Raw genomic sequence first — 21333 nt, 5'->3', positions numbered from 1 at the left:
ATGCTATAAAGCATTGCTATGTGGTAGCTAGGGTTTTCTGGCTGATTGCTTACCAGCCAAAGTCAAAAAAGTCCACACCCAGAAGTCTTTGTTATTCTTACTCCAGTAGCGTGGAAAATGAGTTACATATTTTATATTTCATATTTACAATTAAAGGCTTATTCAAATCTCTATGATAGTGACTCAAAAGCTTGGCAACCACCACTAAAAAATATAAACTAATAAAGAATAATATAAGAATAAAAATACCCAAAACAATTTAATCTATACAAAAAAAACACACAAAGAGACTAATTGCAATGCATGTGATTGCACAGGACAATACATTGAGCAAACCTACCACTGCTTGGCATGTCTCCTTCAGCTGGGCTAGGGGGCGTGTCTCTACCAGTGGGCGAGGCCTGTGTAAGGGGGAGGGGACAGGGCGGAGTCGAGCACGGCACAGAGGGTGAAGCTAGATGTAGGTATCAATGTTAAGCATAATGCCAATAGGAGGAGGAGCCAAACAAATAATTTTCATTGGAAAACCACAGGAAACAGGTAGGAGTTTCAGGTATCAGAAAATAGGAGGGTGCCAAGCAACAGCAGTGTAACAAAAGCAGACAAGCAAGCAAGCAAGCAGCAGTTCAGGGATACAGATAAATAAAAGGGAAGAGAAGGAAACAGGAAGGTATGCAAAGCAAAATGACACGTAAATACAGCACAACAAAAAAAAAGAGAAAATATTAAAAACAAATTCAAATGTTAGTAGAATTTCAGTACCAGTTTGTTGGCATGCTGTTAAAGCACCTGGTACAAATGAATATCATTTATGTTAACTGTCAGACTCGGGGCATGATATTGCTGGTAATGTTAGACAAAAATAACAGATCATAGATAATGATGCAAATGCTAAACTAGATGTTAGAGGGGAAGCAACAAGAAGCATCTAGGAAGCTAAACAAACAGCTACATGAATTAAACCGCATCCAGATGAAGCAAGCTGTTTTTGTATTATTTAACAATAATAATGAATGGTATTTGTGAAAATATAAAATCTCTGTGTAAATACAAAGAAAATACAGGACATATTCAGTTACCATGCGCTCTTTCTAAACCTATTCATATGCAGTTTAGGCCTTGAAGCCAAGACAGCTATATGAATGGATAAAAGCCTGACTGTAATATTGGTTTTTATGAGCTTGACAGGATAACAGGTGTTGGCCACAGGCAAAAGGATCTTTATACACAAACACTTCCGCCCTCTTACTACTGAAATGTGATGATGATGAGAGAGCTCAAGATGTGCACCATTCTCTAAAGTGCAACGCCACCCATGCCAACCTCACCATCAAAATGTCAACCAGCACATTAGCACCATGTGTGTTAGTAAAACAACACGGTTCTCACCTGATCTGGGCTTCAGACCAAAAGGAGGGGAGCTCAGTGTGGGGCTGGAAACTGGGTTTTTGTCTTCACTCTGGTACATGACAAACACATTCAGCATAAGTGCACTTTACCATTTTTAAAAAGTAAAATTGAATTGCATAACATCACAGTGGTGTAAAGCCACAGTAACATTAAACTGTGAGTCAGCAAAAAGATTTACCTTGGTAACTTGGTTCTCACAACTATCACCTGATCCTTCCTGGCCAATCACGTCACCCTAAGAGAGAGAAAAAACTGTCTGTGGGATTCTTGAGATGATGTAAGACGTTAACAGACCAGCTCTTTAAACATAGTCAACAATGCATCACTGTTCTCTGCTTCCATATGACTCTTTGTCTTTCCTTCTCGAGTCTTTGTTTGTTTGTTTTCCCCCTTTCGTTAGATTAGAAAGAGAATTACATGATTCTCAATCCCCATGTGAGTACATTTACTTTGCTTTAAATATATGATTTTTATTCAGTCTAAAATTGTGATTTATGAAGTCATGGAGGTTACATCATGGACTGCGATTTTAATAAACTAACACAAATGCATCCAGCAGCACTCACAGTTCAAACACTGTGGAATTATGCAGAATGAATTGGTAAAATGCTAAACAGAGTACTTCACTCTGTGGTAGATGACAGCACAATCAAATTCTAGTGTTATTGCGAATGATTCACCAGTGCACATTATTCCAAATAAATTATATTTTAGCCTTTGTAATCTTTAATCAAAATGTAATAACTTGCTTTTCCCTTAAAACAACGTTAAAGGGATCGTTTCCATTCTGTCATCATTCACTCACCCTCATGTTGTTCCAAACATGTATGACTTTGCTTTCGTCTGCAGAACATAAAATATATTTTGTAAAATGTTGCTAGCCAAATAAATTTCTCAAAATGTTTACTTGTATGTCCCACAGAAGAAACCAAGTCATGAAGGAATGCCATGAGCGATGAGAAAATTATATTTTAGGCGTACTATCTCTTCAAATATAAACTACAATGCTAACCAATAGCCAATATATATATATTTGTATTCTGGTATGGAACACCTTCTTTTTATATTTCAGTCACTTCCAGATGAATAAAATCAAAAGAACAATCAAATCAAAAACATTGATTTTAATGAACAAAAATGCAGAGGCCATGTAGAACTTGTAAATGGCAGTGGCTCCAATTCCGTGGAAATCTGTGCTGTTTTCTTTGGAGAACTGTGTACAGATTCTGCGTGGGTCTGCTAGGAATGAGTTGCACGTTTACAAAAGCACAACTACAATGAGAATGAGGTCATGATAGCACAAACCAAAAGCACGTATGTGGCAGCTACATCTAAACCATTTGTTTGGGCAATTCGGTACAAAGTGCAATGCATACAAATGACAAACACATTTGCGCCAAATGATTAATCATTTCTGAGACGAGCTGCATTTTTTATAACAGTGTCCCCACTTGACTTGCACACGTTGCCCAAGTGTTCACCAGTCAAACAGGATGCATCTATAGGCTGGATGGCAGGACTAGTTTGTCAGATTACCTGTTGTGCCATGTGCAGGGCATACTGTTGACATGCGAGCTGGGCCTCGAGCCGGGCCCGTTCTAGAATGTACTGTCTCTTCCTCTGGAACTCCCAGCATTCTCCAGGAGCCGCCTTCAATGATAATCACGGCTCTTAAGACCATCAAACTATGACACTAACCACAGCACACATCACGCTGGTAAAAACAGCCCAGGAGTTTAACTGGATGTACTAACAACACACAAGCTGCACGGCTAACCAGAACTACTGCACAGCATGGGTAATTACAGTTTATTACAGTTTTAATAATACAAAATATTTTCTTATCATCCAATAATTACATCACAACACTGCAAAGACATCTACAGTACATCCACAAACGACAACACAAAAACTACCACAACAGACCACTGCACAAAGAACGCACAACATACTTCACACTTCAAAAGTTTGGGGTCAGTAGGATATATATATATTTTTTTTTAAATAAATGTATACTTTTATTCAGCAGGGATACATTTAACTGAACACAAAAATAAAAGCACTGATAATAATAAGAACTATTTTTCTGTTCACCAAACTAACATATTTAGGCTAGTGACAATGCCCCTGAATTTTTGAGATACCCCTACCGGAGGTAGAACTAAACCCAACAATGTTTTTCCTCATCTCTAAGGTCTCCCATATATGAAATGGATTCTTGGCTAAAAATATTTTACTGCTAAGATTGTTAAATTAACTGATATTGTTATACACCCCAAAACCAATAAAGGACTAAAATATAGCCTGTCCGTATTGGAGTTAAGGCATATAAACTAATGCAGATCAATCACACAAGCTCTGAGAGCTTTGAAACTTGACATGTTTGTAGTCAGGAAGTTGATTCAACTACTAGAAAAGACTGGATGTGAATATCTTGATGTATGGAATAAATAGAGACATGTAAACACATACCTAAAATAAGCGGACATGCACAAATTTAATGTCTATGCAGAATGTTTTCATTTACTTTTTGCTTGCTTTGCCTGAGATTATTATAGAAACACATATGATGGCTTGTTGGAAAGGTGGGGTTGTGCTGAATCCAGCAATACCAAATATGTAAATATATGACAAATAGGAGTGTTCTGTCACTCAATGTATGAGGTCTACAAAATGAATGAAAATGGAACACTGACATAATTTAGTCTAAAGCCCATTATAAGTGGTGAGAAGAATGTTGAGAAATTCAAATATAAGATACATCTAATAATGAAATATTTCATATGGCACCTTTTTAATAAAACTATAACTTAACTTCACACATGTGCAGTATCATCAGCTCCTCGGTTCTCGAATCGGACGCGATTTTGGGGTAATGAGCCCTGTCTTCTAGTTTGTTTTCTAGCAGCAACCATTTGGAACATGAACTGCTTTTGGTAACCATTCGAGAAGGGTCTGGCTGCAGACTTGCATTGCATTTATTTTTTATTTTGTTGAATTTTTTTATTACTTTTTGTTTGAATCTCTCAACATTTTACAACAGTAGACAGGTGGTGAAGACAAGAAAAAATAAACTAAATTACAATGTCACTTGCAATCGCTACTTGCACTCTCTGCTACCTGTGACGTCACTTGCAATTGACACAAATCGTACAGGAATATGAACGCAATGCACAAAGTCTTTCGTTAAGCGTTTTCCTCCTGTAGAAAAAACAAACACTTAATATGGCATAATGTATTAAGGTACATTAAGTTCAATTAAAAGACCAAATATGACATATAGTTATTATTTAAAGTACTACAAGGTAAGCAGATGGCTATGAACACAATGCGCAAACTTTGTCCTCCCATACAACAAAACGCTTAAAGGGATAGTTCACCCAAAAATCATAATTATGTTATTAATAACTCACCCTCATATCGTTCCAAACCAGTAAGCCCTCCATTTATCTTCGGAACACAGGTTAAGATATTTTAGATTTAGTCTGAGAGCTCTCAGTCCCTCCATTGAAAATACATTTTGGTCCAAAAATAGTAAAAACTATGACTTTATTCATCATTGTCTTCTTTTCACCGTGTCTGTTGTGAGAGAGTTCAAAACAAAGCAGTCTGGATATCCGGTTTGCGAACGAATCATTCGATGTAACCGGATCTTTTTGAACCAGTTCACCAAATCGAATTGTTTTAAACGGTTCGCGTCTCTAATACGCATTAATCCACAAATGACATAAGCTGTTAACTTTTTTAATGTGGCTGACACTCCCTCTGTGTTCAAACAAACCAATATCCCAGAGTAATTCATGTACTCAAACAGTACACTGACTGAACTGCTGTGAAGTGAGAACTGAAGATGAACACCGAGCCAGATAATGACTCGTTCACGAGACAAGAACCGTTTCTGTCAGACGCGTCCGATTCGTGAACCGAGGAGCTGATGACACTGCTCATGTGTGATTCAGCGTGAAGCAGACCGACACACAGAGCATCTGAACCAAACAGATTCTTTTGGTGATTGATTCTAAACTGATTCTGTGCTAATGTTATGAGCCCAGGTAAACTGAAGGCTTGCAATCATCGCTAATGACGTCATTACATCGACCGCAAAAGAACCGATGAACCGTTTTCTTCAACCGATTTGTTGAATCGAACTGTCCGAAAGAACTACTGGTGATCATCTCTCTCTTCACAGCAGTTCAGTCAATGTACTGTTTGAGTACATTAATTACTCCGGGATATTGGTTTGTTTGAACTCAGAGGGAGTGTCAACCACATTAAAAAAGTTAACAGCTTAAGTCATTAATGGATTAATGCGTATCGGAGACGCCAACCATTTAAAACAATTCAGTTCGATTTGGTGAACTGGTTCAAAAAGATCCGGTTACATCGAATGATTCATTCATGAACCGGATATGACAAACTGCTTTGATTTGAACTCTCTCACAACAGACACGGAAGAGAAGACAATGCTGAATAAAGTCGTAGTTTTTGCTATTTCTGGACCAAAATGTATTTTCGATGCTTCAAAATATTCTGATGTCACATGGACTACTTTGATGATGTTTTTCTTGAAACTTTGCATGTTGGATTTATTCTGGGCACACTTCTTTTGTGACTTTTCGCGACGCTCTCGCTCTGATCAGTGAATGTGTGTTGTGCTCTCAGTGCTCTGCTATATGGGAGCGCGCGCTCTTCCGGCAGACGTGCCCCTAGGACCCATATAAGGAAATTCTGCTCCATCTAACGTCACACAGAACCATACTCGAAAAAAACTTTCCGAAACTTGTGACAAACTGGAAGGAGTATTTTGGGAAAAAAAATACTCCTTCAAACGTACAACTTAATTATTTAAACTTTGTCCATGTTTAGCATGGGAATCCAACTCTTTAACAGTGTAAAAAACTCAGTATGCATGAAATAGCATTTCACCCCCCCTTTAATATATTAAGTCATGTTAAGTGTTTTTTTCTACACTTAGCAAGAGACCTTGCGCAAACGTTCATATTCTGCTGTTCTGGCCACGGATTTGCCGGTATTGTATTTTTCTTGCAAGACCCTGTACATTATAGTACTAAATTAGTTTTAATCGTTTAATCACCACCACAGCGTCTTGTCTTCATTGGCAACATGCACGATTTGTGTCGATTGCAAGTGACGTCACAGGTAGCGGAGAGTGCAAGTAGCGATTGCAAGTGACATTGTAATTTAGTTTCTTTTTTCTTTTCTTCGCCACCTGGCTACTGTTGTAAAATGTTGGGAAATTCAAACAAAAAGTAATAAAAAAATTCAACAAAATAAAAAATAAAGACTGCAAGTGATGTCACTAGCGGAAGTGCAAGTGTCTGAGAGTGCAAGTCTGAGAATGGAAGTCTGAGAGTGCAAGTGCAAGCCTGCAGCCAGACCCTCCTGGACCATTCTGGGGTCAACCCCCCCTGATGTTACAACTGCAACACACCACTGTCACTCATCCACATTGTCATCAGTGACAAAGTGGGTCATATTTGGACAGTCTGGGAAAGGGCAAGAGCAAAACTCTGTGCAGGTCAAGCCCACTGAAAGACAGTGACATTTGGTGGCATTGGTGCAGTGTCCGTCTTTACAGTAGAGGTGGGTGAGGTCTCTAACTCCTTTAGGTGCTGGTGCCTTCTGGAACATCATAGATTTAATGCACCCATCTTCTCTGAGCCTCCATCCTCTACCAACTGGGTTCCAGAGAAGAGGTTTGGCCAGGTGGCTGTGACGCCACACTGCTGTTTGGTACATGGCTCTCAGCACATGTTGCTGGAAAGCCATCTTCTGTTGGGGGTAGATTTGCTGCTGACAAATCTGTGGTAGATGCTAGTGTGTACCTCAGCTCATCCAGGTTGGTGCTAGGATGCCCATCCTAGTGCCTCTTCTTTGTCTTTTAAGATCTTTGATTGAGTGTTGGTGGTCATATCTATCAAACACTATAACAACACAGCTGTTACCTTCCTTTCCAATTAAAGTTGCGATCTTTTTCAAGACGCACTCACCCAGGTCAACGTTTGAAAAGCTGAATCATTGAGACTTTGAAGAAGATCCATGGCATCAATGATATATGCTGATGGTTTTTTAACATTTGGCAGTTGCTGTGTCTCTTCAACAACAGCATCGAGTTTCTTGGCCAGGTCAGCTTTTGTTGTCTTCTTCATGCTTCCATCATCAAAAAACAAAGAGGGTGGGACAGATTTTGCCAGACGTTGTTCCATAAAGATGGCATTGTGCTTCGCACCATCTTGGAGGAAGCTTGAGAGCTCTTTTGCAACTTTCTCAGATGCAACCTGACCACTTGCAACTTGATATCAAGATCAAAGGGATTCTGCCTCTGCTCCACAGTTTCTATTATCTTCTGTATTAAACATTGTATCGTAAAAGTTGGTACTATACCTTTTATTGCTATCATATACTGTTGTATACCAACATTAACACAACATTTCCCCAAAATCATGTTTAATCGGACATACAAGATTTATGACATGGGAGCGGGGAGATACGAGGTTACGCTCTCATTGACTCATTGATAAGAATGATACGGACACACCCTTGCTGCTGCCAGCAGTGTTCATCAAGTCTGCGGTCGCGTCGAGCCTTTTGACAAGAGATAAGGCTTTAAAGGGTAACTAAACCCCTGGTCGGAGCCTGACTCCACCCACTGGCAATATTTGAAAAATGCTGAAAAGTGGGCAGAGCACAGCGGAGATAGAGGGGATGAACTGAGGGCGGGGCTGAGCGAGTGCGGCGTGAACCTGAGACCCGCAGTGACGGATTGATTGACAGCTGCTGTCAGAGACGCTAAAATGGAGAGTGACTCTAGTGACGCAAGTAGCTTTGCAACAGAGCATTCATTTGAAGTAGAGGACTTTTCTCCCCCACCTTCACCTGAAGTGGAGGATGTCGAGGTGTCTGTGGACACAGGGCCAGGGCCTGAGCCATATTAATTCAAGCTGCTGGCTCAAGCTGCGGTCTTAACTCCCGCATTGCTAGCGAAGCAGCCGCGCAAGAGAGAACAGGCCAGTCTCGGAGTAAGGCACTGCATCGCTTTTCAGCGTGAGCTGTGTGGAGAAGCCCATTTACACCTCCATTGCGTTGGAGAAGCAATTCCGCGTGAAATGCAGTTTGCACACTCCAGCTCTAGGTGGGAACTCGCAGTCTTTCAGGCCAAGTGCATGCAACCACTAGTGCCTAATTTTCAAGTGTGCTGGAAAACTATACAATCCGTGCAGTTGCAACCAGCAACCAGCACGTACCATCCTGACCACTGTAAATAATAATAATAAAAATAATAATGCTAACTTGAAGTTATCCTAACTGATGCAATCCTATGCTACTAACTAACTATGCTTCTAACAATACTAATGTTACACTAACAACTATGCTAATTAACGACATAGGCTACACAAAATCATCAAAATAACTATATAAATGCTATGCTAAATAGATGCTAAAATACTCTATCCTGATCGTTTTCAATACTCGCAATTCCAACTCCTGACTCACTACAGTGATTTTGATGGAACAAGATGGTTTTATACTGCCAAGGGCGTGGTAGCTCATACCAAGGGCGTGGTGAGCTGGTAACTGCTTACGTCACGTACCACCGTAAACATTCAATAGGAAAAATAAAAAAATGAAGGCGGAAATTAATCTGCCGCAAACAAAGTCGGCGGTCACGTTGAGCCTTTTGACAAGAGAAAAGGCTTCAATAGTTAACCAAAGCTAACTGTGTTTACATACATCTTCCTAAACTCCATTTTAAACGTTTAAGAGCTATAAAAGTGAAGCAGAACAAAAAACGATGAGCTGTAATAGGCGGGAATTAGCCTAATCTGCACGCAAACTTACCTTCGTGGTTCATAGGCTTCCTTCTGCACCAAACAGTGTTAATTTCGTTGACTAAATATTTTCGTCATTATTTTCGTCACGAATATATTTTTGCGGACGAAAACGAAACGAAAACTAAAAAAGAAGGTACTGATGGAGACTAAAACTATGACTAAATTGATTGACATTATCGTCAACGAATAAAGGACGAGACGAAAATAGACTGTGACGAAAATCAAATCAGCAGACGGGAGAGATGCGAGGAATCACCAAAAGAACCGGCAAAACGGAACAGGCGAGACTGCATGAGAGAAGAGAACCAATCCGAGTCTGACTTATTGAGACGTGAAGCGAAGGTTTTCAGCTTTTAAATGAGCTCCCGGGAAGTCGGCATTCGAAGAGGTGATGTCTAAAAGAGCGACAAAACCACAGCTCACTTCACGTTTGACGACGAACAAAACAAAACAAAGTGTAAAGCACGCGGAGCGCTCATTCGTGGCAAGAACACAACCAATTTTAAAAGACATTTACAGACGAGCCACCTGGACATTTTCTCAAATGTAATTTCACAACGATGTTCTTTTGTTTATTGAGCTAAGCAAAATTGGAAGACTGCAGTGCGTAGATGTTGTAGCATTACATATTACGAACGGAAAAGTACTGTAAAATAGCCCCTTCTTCAAGTTAGATGCTAATACGTAATTTTATGATACATACATTTGATTAATACTAATGTTTAGTATATTTTATAATGTTCTACTTGTTGACAATATCACAAATATTTCTATATTAGTCATGTGAAACGTGAATGTTCACATCCTATCATACATACTAATCTAGCAATATTGTAGTATTTAAAACATACAATATTGCTAGACAAATGAATACCTTATAAAATCTTGTTACTTTTTTTATCTACCCAACTTATTAAATATTTACTTTAAATGTATGCACTTATTGTTCAGCTCAGCTGTAAGCTTTAAGGTCCTGGACCTAACTTTATTTTTCTTTTATTGATGGTCAATTGGCAGCTAGTTATTGTTTACATTATCATGACAGTGTTTGTTGCAGCATAAAAGCTTTTGAATCGAAATAAAGACACAGTTGTGTTGAAATAAAGTTGAATTTGTGTTTTATATATTTTGGTTAAGTTTGTTTCCTATACTAGCTGTAAAAAATGTCTAGTAAATCTGTTATTGATTTTAGTCTTATTTTAGTCGACTAAAATACCAAGCAATTTTAGTCGACTAAAATACCAAGCAATTTTAGTCGACTAAAATAAGACTAAAATTAAAACAAATCAGATGACTAAAACTTGACTAAAACTAAAAAGAATTATAGTCAAAAGACTAAGACTAAAACTAAATTAAAATTTCGTGTCAAAATTAACACTGGCACCGAAGCATTAAAGCTATCGATTTTTAAAAAAACAAGCCTACTCAAATGTATCTAACCTAACTATTTTCCTTCATTATTGTGAAAAAAACTGACTTATGCAAAGATAGGCTTACATGGCGCCAGTAGACAGACCTTTTTTCTCCCATAAATAAAACCTGTTAGCCTACTTGGGGTATTATTCATGCACAGTGCCAACTTCGAGTCAGTAAAAAAATAATAAAAACAATAATTTAATGCTGGTATCCAAAATATTTAATTCAATACAAGTAGAATTAGAAATTAGATACATTTTAAAACTTCAATGCACATGTATAATAAGCCTAGTAATAATAAGCCTAGTAATAAGTAGACATTTTAAAATACATCAATAACTGATATCATAGTTTAACACAGATAAAATCAGAGTTAAAGCTTGCTTTACGTGTTGCTCGATGAGGATTTCTCAATCGTTGCGACTTTAAATCCTGAGGACACAAAATGCTGTGGAAGCTCCTGCCGCGGAGTGAAGAAGAGGTGGAGTTACGAGGATTCTCAGACAGTTGAAGTGTCCGATGGAGTTAAGAGATTTGCTCTCAATCTATTTTCAACACTTTAGATTGTTTAATAATTTGTAAAAAATAATAGAACCACGTGGGGACTGACCAATAGCATCGATTTGTGGAAAAATATGAAATTGACAAAATTTGGACATGCGAGGTTTCCGCCCGACAGCGACGATATTTTAATATAGAGGTTCCATTCCGATGTTAACCTGATTCAATTGGATCTGTGTTTCATATGAATTGTATAGTATACTGTGCCTTATGAAATGTATCATTATTAAATGTATCATAAATATAGATCAGCACTTACCTAATGTAAGTTACTTTGCAGAAACAATGAATTTGTCAACATTCTTCTCACCACTGATAATGTGATTTGGACTTGAGACTATTTTGTCCAGTGTTCTTTCATTTTGGAGACCTCATACATTGAGTGACAGAACACTCCTATTTGTCATATATTTACATATTTGGTATTGCTGGATTCAGCATAACCCCACCTTTCCAACAAGCTATCATATGTGTTTCTATAATAATCCCAGGCAAAGCAAGCAAAAAGTAAATGAAAACATTCTGCATAGACATTAAATTTGTGCATGTCCGCTTATTTTAAGTATGTGTTTACATGTCTCTATTTATTCCAAACATCAAGATATTCACATCCAGTCTTTTCTAGTAGTCGAATCAACTTCCTGACTACAAACATGTCAAGTTTCAAAGCTCTCAGAGCTTGTGTGTTTGATCTGCATTAGTTTATATGCCTTAACTCCAATACGGACAGGCTATATTTTAGTCCTTTATTGGTTTTGGGGTGTATAACAATATCAGTTAATTTAACAATCTTAGCAGTAAAATATTTTTAGCCAAGAATCCATTTCATATATGGGAGACCTTAGAGATGAGGAAAAACATTGTTGGGTTTAGTTCTACCTCCGGTAGGGGTATCTCAAAAACTAAAGCACTTTTTGACCATTTGTCACTAGCCTAGAGTGATTTCTGAAGAATCATGTGACACCGAAGACAAAGGTACAGTAAAATCATCACAAAAACTAAAATATATTTTAAAATCTATTAAAATAAAAATAAACAGTGATTTTAAGCTGTAATAATATTTCACAATATCACTGTTTCACTGTCATTTTTATCAGCCAAATGCAGCCGTGGTGATTCTTACTGCTTCTTGTAAAAACATTCAAAAAATCTTATCAACCCCAAACTTTTGTAGATTAAGTACTTCAAACCAAACAGTGCTTTGTAATCAGATCAGAGAGGCTACTGTCTTTAATTTTGAACAGTTTAGGTGAAGGGAATGGATTTTTGCAGCTGCTCTTCAATGAATGAACGTCACAAAATAACTGACATCACATAAACAGTCTAAAAGGTATATGAAAGACAATCCTCCTGGGAAACTGCGAAACTGGTCTACCCTTCAACAATAGCCCACTGATCTCTGAGGAACTCTAGAGAAACAATGCAGTCTACAGCGGCACTATAAAGAGGGAAACCAACAGGATGCTTAGAGGAACCAGTAAGGTCCTCCTGTACATGTGTCTGATGTTAACTTAGACACTTGTACCAGCGGTTTACCTTAGGTGTCGCTTGACCCTCGTCACTCTCTTGGCCACTGCAGAAAGACACGAACAGAAATGGGGTGTTGATGAAACCCGTAACATGTAAAGCAGCATCTGAATGTATTTCTACTACTACTGTTCTGTATTTACTGTTAAACATTTGAGCTGTGAAGTTGTAACTTACTTGAGCGACTCATCTACTGTAGCCATTTCCACAGGATAGAGCTTAATACCAGAGAGATCAGTTGAGTTCATGTTAACCCTATATACAAACACAAACAAGTTCAATCAATAGTACTTTTCACAACACACACTGTTTAAAAAGCAGCTTTACAGAAAACCATATTGTAATGTATGTTAATAAATCTTCAGGTCTTATAGTTAATAGATCTGGACAATATGATTTATCACCATTAACACTGTTATCCTACCTGTTAGGATCCTGTAGCATCTCCACGGCTTCCTTTAACTGATTGATCATGTTAACCTTTGACCTGTTGGACCCAGTAACATAATACATAAGAATGTATAATTTAACTAGTGACCAAAATCAAAGAAAGACAGAAACACAACGATACACATGATTAATATCTGGATATAAACGTACGTTTGTTCTGAAGTCCAGTTGTTGTCTTCCTCTATCCTGAGGGGCTCATCGAAATCCACACCTCGAGCCTTCAAACACACAAACACACACACACACACATCAACTTCAGCTGCAATCTCTATCATGTGACAGCAGCCTAAAGGCCTAATTGGCTAGAATTGAATGAAACAGATTCACCACCGCCTGTTTGAAAGGGTGACGCACATGCAGATGGGAATACACACGCACAACGCCTTATATGCCTTAATGTCCCTCTAGAGAAGACGTGGATGACTTCACAAGGGAACTGCTAATGCACAAATATCACTGTCTGCACCAATCCAATGATGCAGTGAGATGTTATCAGATAATCTAACAGTTACTGGAACATAAAGCACTTTGCCAAGAGAGGCAGATGAAAAATATGACAAGAAAAGAATGGAATGAAGGGAAATTGGGTAGATAAAGGCAGAAAAGAGAAGAAAATTATGTTCAAAATACTCCAGCTGGGGCCCAAATTAGGACTTTTCAACAATAATGGGCAACAGCCAACATTACATAAAAAAGAAAAACAGTACAAATCAAAGTAAACAAACAACAGACCTAACCAGTTTCAAATCAGATATTCCCACGAAATTCTGAAAAGTGGGATGATTTCTCATGAATCTTTCAAAGCAAAAAAAAAAAAAAAAAAAAAAAACCCTACTGAACATTTCACATGCCTGTTTTCCATTAAGAGCAGTGTTTTTCAATGAGGCCCAAAAAAGAACTTAAATGATTCAAAATAAGAATTAAAATAACTAAACAAAAACAACTAAAAACAACTACACTTTGTCTCCAAAGAACCAGGATTCCTCCAGTCTTGGAGAACCTGGATACAAGGTAGCTTAATTTCATGTGATTTCCTGGAAAATTCAAAATTATTGAAATATTAATAAAACTCCACATTCTTCTAGATATGCCAAGCTCTAGAATATAGAAAGTGCCCTCCATAAGCATTGGAACAGTAAAGATAAAATTGCTCTGTTTGCTGTGGCGTCAAGAAATATATAAATATGACTAAAAGATAATTATGAGACAAAATTATAGAATGTCACATTATTGGGTGTTTCAACATATAAATGTTTCACCAGTCAAGAAGATCAGCTCTTTTAGAGTTTCATCCACTTATCTGATGTGAGCATAAGTATTAGGACAGTTGCCTCACAGGTCTTTCTAAGTGATCAGCTGTGTCCTGCTGCATTAATTCTTCAGATATTAAAATTAAGGGAATGTGTCTTATCAGTTATATCCATTTCTTCTGCATTCTGAGTATTGCATTGAATGATGACATAAACCAGGCTGAAGATGAGGGAGCTGACTTTGAGAGAAAAGCAAGCAATTTGGATGCTAAAAGAAAAGAGGAAGTCAATTAGAGCTACAAGTATAGGAAAAACAAAGGGCATGGAGAAATCAAGAGTTTGGAAACCACCGGTGACATCAGCAACCAAAACCGACCTGATTGGCTGAGAAAAACAACAGCAGTTGATGACAGACAAATCATAAAAGCTGTGAAAATGAGCCCTAAAATACATGTCTGTAAAATCACTAACAACATCCAGAAAGCTGGGGTGATGCTCTGTCAATCTACAGTCTGCAGGAGAATTTGACACAGAATTACAGAGGCTACACCGCAAGATACAAACCTCTGATCAGCACCAAAAATAGAAAAGCAAGATTAGAGTTTACAAAAGCCAGTAGAGATTTGGAGCAGAGTTTTATGGACAGATGATAGAAAGATTTGCCTTTATCTAAGTGATGGGAAAGCAAAGGTGTGGGGAAAAAAGGGAACTGCAAGTGATCCTTACCTCATCTGTAAAGCTTGGTGGAGGTGGTGTCATAGCATAGGAATGCATGGCTTTCTCTGGAACAGGCCCTCTCAAATTTAATGATGACTTAGAATGTATGATGACCGTAGCATAATGAATTGGAAGGGTAAAAAAACCATCTTGGCTACCAATATTTAAGAAAATGCGACCAGGCTCATCATAAAGTGCTTCATATTGGATCAGGACAATGAGTTTATCAGGGTAAAGAAATGTAGAGTCTTAAAGTTTCCAAGTCAATCTCCAGCTGTAAATCCGATTGAACATGAATTTCATGAGCTGAGGAGGAGAATAAACTCCCTAAAACAAGCAACAGTTAGAATTGGCTGCATTAAAGGCATGGGGATAAAGCATTTCAAAGAATGAGACCAAGACTCTGGTGATGTCTTTGGATCGCACTTGCAAACTCACTGCTCTGATTGCACGCAAGAGATCTGCAACAGAATAATAGCTTTTAATCTTTTACATCTGCCTTAAGTTCATCTGTCCAACTACTTATGCTCACATCAGATAGTGGGATGAACTCTAAAAGTGCTTTCCTTTTTATTTGGTAAAACATTTAACCGCTAATAATAAAATGTGTCATTCTGTAGTTTTGTCTCATATTCATCTTTTAATCATATTTGCAAATGTCTTGACCCCCCATCAAATGGAGCAATTTCTTTTTTTTTTTTTCAATTACTGATCCATATCCCATATCTATTAAGTTAAAAACAAATGGAAAAGTCATTTCTGAATATTGTTGTGGACAATGGGGGGCTCTGGTGCCAGTGCTAGTGCCGATCTGGAACTATTCCACACAGTTTAAACAGAAAATGTGTTGTCAAATTGGCCCCAAAAATCTCTTGGGTCTTAAACTAGGAACTGCTAACGTCAGAGTTCAGGGCAGGATAATGTGCTCACCAAGTGTAGCTTTAAAAACAACAACAACTTAATCTGGCTTCTGCACAGCACCATTTAATTGGCAAAAGGATAACAGTGTGATAAAGAGAGAAGAAAGCGGGACTGGAAAATGTGCATGAAACTGATCTAAACTAGCCTGGGTGGAGTACCACCTCCTGATCCTCACTGTGCTTGAAATCAAGCTTTCAGGACAAACACACTCCTGACAGACCGTGGAGAGATCAATCTTGAACACACTCACTTTGATATAGTTGACGAACGGTGAGCTGAGGGTAGAGTCTCGATAACTTAGATGCTCCTTGAGAGATTCCGATGAACTTCTGTCTCCTACCGGACACACACACACACACGTTAAATTACTAAATTATTATACTATGTTAAAGAGTTTTTCACTGACACTAAATGTAAATCAAACCTGCTTTCAATTACCTACTAATGTAAGTGTAACACAGTTTTTGCTTTAAAAAACAAAACAAAAACAATATTGACATTATGCTATAATTGCTGTAAATAAACTTAATTTGAACACTGGAACATTTCTCTAACCGAAAACAAACAGAAACCTAAAGAAGTATATATTGTAGTGTTCTTCTAGAATGAACTGCACACATGTACACATTCATTCACACATGTCGAGGAAATCTTATTGAAAGTTTAAAGTCTAAAGGACTCTCTTATCAGCTACGCAGTCACACACTCTGAAGTACAGCACACACACACACACACACACACACACACAGAGACACACTTTTCCTTTCTTCCTGCAATGTTCTCGGTTTTCATCTCCTCCTCCCTTAATTCTCCTTATGTGCTGACACTGACTTCCCAGCCAGTATCCACACTTCCTGTCCAGGACCTTCCCCTGGGCTTAAGCTGGGTCGGTCTCACAAACTCTCCGTATCGCTCCACTGTTGTGTCAGCCTAGTAAGAGGATGTTTTTCTCTACAGGCTTTTAATATCCTGTCCACATATGTGAGGGCATGTTTGCTCGTGTAAGCAGCACCTGTCAGAGCGCTGATGTGTTCGCTGGAGTCGTCTTTGCTCAAGCCCTCCTCCTCTGTGATGTTGGTCATGGGCACATTCAAGCTGAGGCTGTCTTCATCTGATGGCTAGAACACACACACACACACACACACACACACAAAAAAACACCACCATCTGAAACACCACCTAGACAAACACTAAAAAAATACATTATACCCTGTTTAAAATGTATAGGTTATATAAGTAAAGCAATTGTGCTAGAATTGTTCTTGTAGATTTTTAGAAGGATTCTATATGCAATCAGTTTTAAACAGCATTTATTATACATGTACTAGTCTCAATTAGTGTCTCTAATTGTATGAAGGAATTATAGTTAAAAGCAGCAAAAACATAAACCAGCTCGTATAATGCCAAAATTAGGTAAAAGTTAGCAGAGTACTGAAAAATCTGTGAAGGGAATACAGGGACAATTCTGAAAAGAAAAGTAAATTGTGTCGATGAGATCATTATTTAATACGGTATAAAAATGTGAGCAACAAGTGTGATTGTTGGATGTTCTGCAAGCATTCTTGTCTTAGTTGTCTTGAGCAATAAAGTCTGATTTTGGCTTTTGGAACTTTCTGACTTGAGAGACTCTTTATGAAAAAGAGAGGAGACGACATTGTCTGCCAAATATAAAAAAAGAAATAAAATAAAATAATAATAATAATAATAGAATAGTACACTGTATCACTAATTCCAGCCTTAAAATAATTTATATAGTCTTAATTTGATATTTATTTTCATATCATGTATCATTTACAGCTAAAGTGATTTGTATTTATATTTGAAATTTATATTGATGCATTTTGATGTACTCAGTAAAGCACACTGAGAAGCAGCCTTTAAGGTATATTTTATATTTTTTTTATTATAAAATGGATATAATTATTTTTTTATCATCATTACTAATATTGTCATCAGCATCAAGTCTTACTAAGCACATCACAATACATTTTCCAGCATCAAGTAATTTTTCTGTTCACACAGAAATTGAAAATGCTCTGCAACACGGTGCAATAACAGCCAATCAGAGCATAGTTAATGTTTAGCATACAGTTATTTTGAGTGGGATTTTGGACCAATGTAAATTCACAGTGTATTACAACTACAACTGATGTAACCGTGACACTGTATGCCACAGCACATGATAACTGTCAGACACCAGCTATCAGACCTTTGTCCCTAAAGCATTTGATCTCAATCCTGCTACAGGTTTATTGCAGCCCAGCCATAAGCAAACTTCCATGTTTCTTTAATAATGTTATAGCTTTAAATTTGCAACACTGATGAAAACACTGTAAAGCAGATACATGAAATCAGAAATGCAATATCCAAAGCATATACAGTAGACCAGATGGTCAGGCTCTTCTGCTGTACACACACACACACACACACATACAGACTGACCTCTGTAGCAGAAAGGCGTTTGTCTCCATTGTCACTGCCCACCCCAGAGTCACTGTCAAGTTTTTTGTGCTGATCAATGTCCTCAGTGCTGAGACAGAAGGAAGAGAGTGATTAGAAGTTAACAAGGGTGGCATAAGACAGAAAAAAGAGAGAAGTAGCCTATGTCTCTCATATGAGAAAGATAAAAATCTTCCAGTCTCTCTCTCTCTCTCTCTCTCTCCATCAGAAGAGTGGCCCCCTGCAGTCTATTAAAAGGATTCTCCTGAGATAAGAATGATAATGACAGGCAACACACATACACACACGACCTGGATTTTTTTTGAGATTCCACACTGTAATCTACATTCAGATCTTTTTATACACCCATTTAGAGACGCACGACTTTGTTGAATTATATATCTTTTATTTTGACAAATTTTCATATTGTATAAAGATTTTATATAGCATATGGCGGTGCTTAAATATCAAGACTAAAAGAATGAAAGGACATTGTATTGACTTTGGATTCAGATCTCTTTTTAGTCCACTTCTTTCTTTGAGGAAAACAGTGCACTTTAACTTTTGAATTTATAATAACTATAAACTATTGTATATATTATATATTTATGTATATATACACACACATTTTTTATTTAAAATCACCATATCATAATTTAATGAATTCAAACACAATTTAATTCAGCATACTTGATACTACTTATTAATCATGAGGACTGACCTCCCATTCGTGGGTCGTGTCAAGCTGAGGCGGTGTGTGACAGGAAGGTACAGGGCATCGACCATCTTGTCACTACGACATGCCTCCATGGCGAGGTATTTAAATATATGAATCTTGCCCTTCATGCATATCTGAAAGCAGGAAAAATAATGTCAGAAGCAGAGAACTGAAGAATACATTGTGTGAGTGTGTGTGTGTTACCTGTGCAGGAGGACTCTGAAGTGGATTGTTCTCCAGCTGTAGTGTTTGGAGCTGGGTCATATTTCGATAACAGACAGGAATAGTAGAGACCTTATTACAGGAGAAATCAAACTTGACCAGGGGTAAATCTGCCAAATCTAAAACACACATACAGAGAATTATTAAGCATTAGAGAATTAAGTGAATACCTTTCACAACAAGGGGGCAGAGAGGGCTGCCAAAATATGAAAAACAACAGAGAAACATTAAACTCACACAACAGCTCTTGAAAAGTAAAGAGGAGACATTCAGCATTTGGAAGGTCAATACTAAAATATTTGCATCAGTCTTAAAGTGGTCATATGATGTTGATTAAAATAACACAATTTTGTGTATTTGGTGTAATGACATTTTCATAGTTTATGCAGTTTAAGGTTCAAAAAACATTTTCCACATACTATACATAAATGTTTCTCCTCTATGGCCCGCTTTCTGAAACATTTTGTTGATTTTTACAACGCTCATCGTTCTGAAAAGCAAGGTATGCTCTGATTGGCCAGCTATCCAGTGTACTTTGATTGGCTGAATGCTTCAAGCTTGTGACGGAAATGTTACGCCCCTCACCATACTGTGATGCCGTGTCCCGGTCAGAACACCGGCGTGACGAGACAAAACCAATAAAACCCATTACAAAAGAGCCATTTGTTGAATCCAGTATGGAAATATCTACTGATTATAATGACTTGTACTGTCTATTTACGAGTTGTGTTGCATTGTGCAGCGTAAACATAAAACCATGTCTGCACTGCTCTAAACTCACGTTTGAATCATCAGTGGCAAATCCTTTACATATGTAAAAGTACTTACAGACCATGAGTCAGAAAAGCCGACATTGTGGTCTTCTCTCCCAGGATCAGGCTTACATCTGAATATTTGGGTTAAACTGTTCTGGAACAGTGTTGTTAATACAACTTAACCACAGATTTCTAGTTGTTTCCTCTTTTGGAAGGCCAAACAAAGTATTTTCGCTTTTTACAATGAAACAGCACCTCCTTCTTTGCTTTTTTTCTTTGTGTGAACATTTGGGCAGTGTTATGCAAATCTTTCCACATCGTGATGTAGACATGTGAGGCGTGTTTAAATGAGGCGTTTTAGGAGGGTGTGGACAAGTCTTAACTTTATAAAGAATATCTCTTTGGATTTGAGACTTTAGTCTTTGCAACTTTAGGGATCTTATCTGATCTACAGCTTGTAACACTCCAAATAGAAAGGAAAACTCTAAATCGCATCATACGGCCCCTTTAAGTCAAGAAAAAAAAAACATTTCAGCTACATAAAAATAAATTTCTTATATCAAAAAGATTGCTTGTTGGATTTTGACAGTCATTTCTAAATGTTATTTACTGCTCCTGGTAACTAAAAGACAGTAATCTGTCTCAACAGATCAGCAGATCTCTCAGGCAGTCTATTGTATATTAATGCTTCAGCTCCATGAGGTCATTTTGGCAGTTTGCTTGGAGAGAGAGAGACCACTACAAATCCTGTTTTTCTTAAACAGGCAACATAATTTAGCTGAATAATTAGTTGAGCTGCAAAATCTCAGCTAGAGACTGTTTTTTTTTTTTGCTAAGGTAAGCTGTTGATGTAAGTCCAGTTACATGTTTCAGACAGTGCTTGGCTCACAAAATCATTTTAGCACTAAGAACACTAAATGTATTCTCACTGTTATTTAAAGGAACACACCATATTGTTTTCACTGCTTTTAACAACTTACCAGAGTGTTGTGTTGATGTTAGTTTATAGGTTTATATAAGTACAGCATGAGGCTGAGGCTTTTATTTGGCTTTGTTACAATATGTTGTAGCTGTTGTTACAAAATTATTGCTCA

At 37.6% G+C, this 21333-nt stretch overlaps 1 protein-coding gene across 1 annotated transcript in view; it reads right to left on the bottom strand.

Annotated features, from left to right (window-relative positions):
* LOC113108644 (leucine-rich repeat and calponin homology domain-containing protein 1-like) overlaps positions 1-21333 on the bottom strand; it is a 55088-nt gene that overhangs the window by 8428 nt on the left and 25327 nt on the right. Inside the window, exons 5-17 of the mRNA XM_026271891.1 lie at positions 19467-19603; positions 19266-19396; positions 18548-18635; positions 17118-17223; positions 16356-16441; positions 13368-13435; positions 13192-13254; positions 12945-13022; positions 12777-12813; positions 2947-3060; positions 1589-1645; positions 1390-1459; positions 341-454 (exon numbers count right to left, since the gene is read on the bottom strand). Coding sequence (XP_026127676.1) covers positions 341-454; positions 1390-1459; positions 1589-1645; positions 2947-3060; positions 12777-12813; positions 12945-13022; positions 13192-13254; positions 13368-13435; positions 16356-16441; positions 17118-17223; positions 18548-18635; positions 19266-19396; positions 19467-19603 — 1149 coding nt within the window. The remainder of the gene's footprint in view (positions 1-340; positions 455-1389; positions 1460-1588; positions 1646-2946; positions 3061-12776; positions 12814-12944; positions 13023-13191; positions 13255-13367; positions 13436-16355; positions 16442-17117; positions 17224-18547; positions 18636-19265; positions 19397-19466; positions 19604-21333) is intronic.

The sequence above is a fragment of the Carassius auratus genome, chromosome 9, assembly GCF_003368295.1.
Source record: "Carassius auratus strain Wakin chromosome 9, ASM336829v1, whole genome shotgun sequence".
Classification (NCBI taxonomy): domain Eukaryota; kingdom Metazoa; phylum Chordata; class Actinopteri; order Cypriniformes; family Cyprinidae; genus Carassius; species Carassius auratus.
Note: the sequence above shows the minus strand (reverse complement) of the source record. Positions and strands in the feature narration are given on the sequence as shown.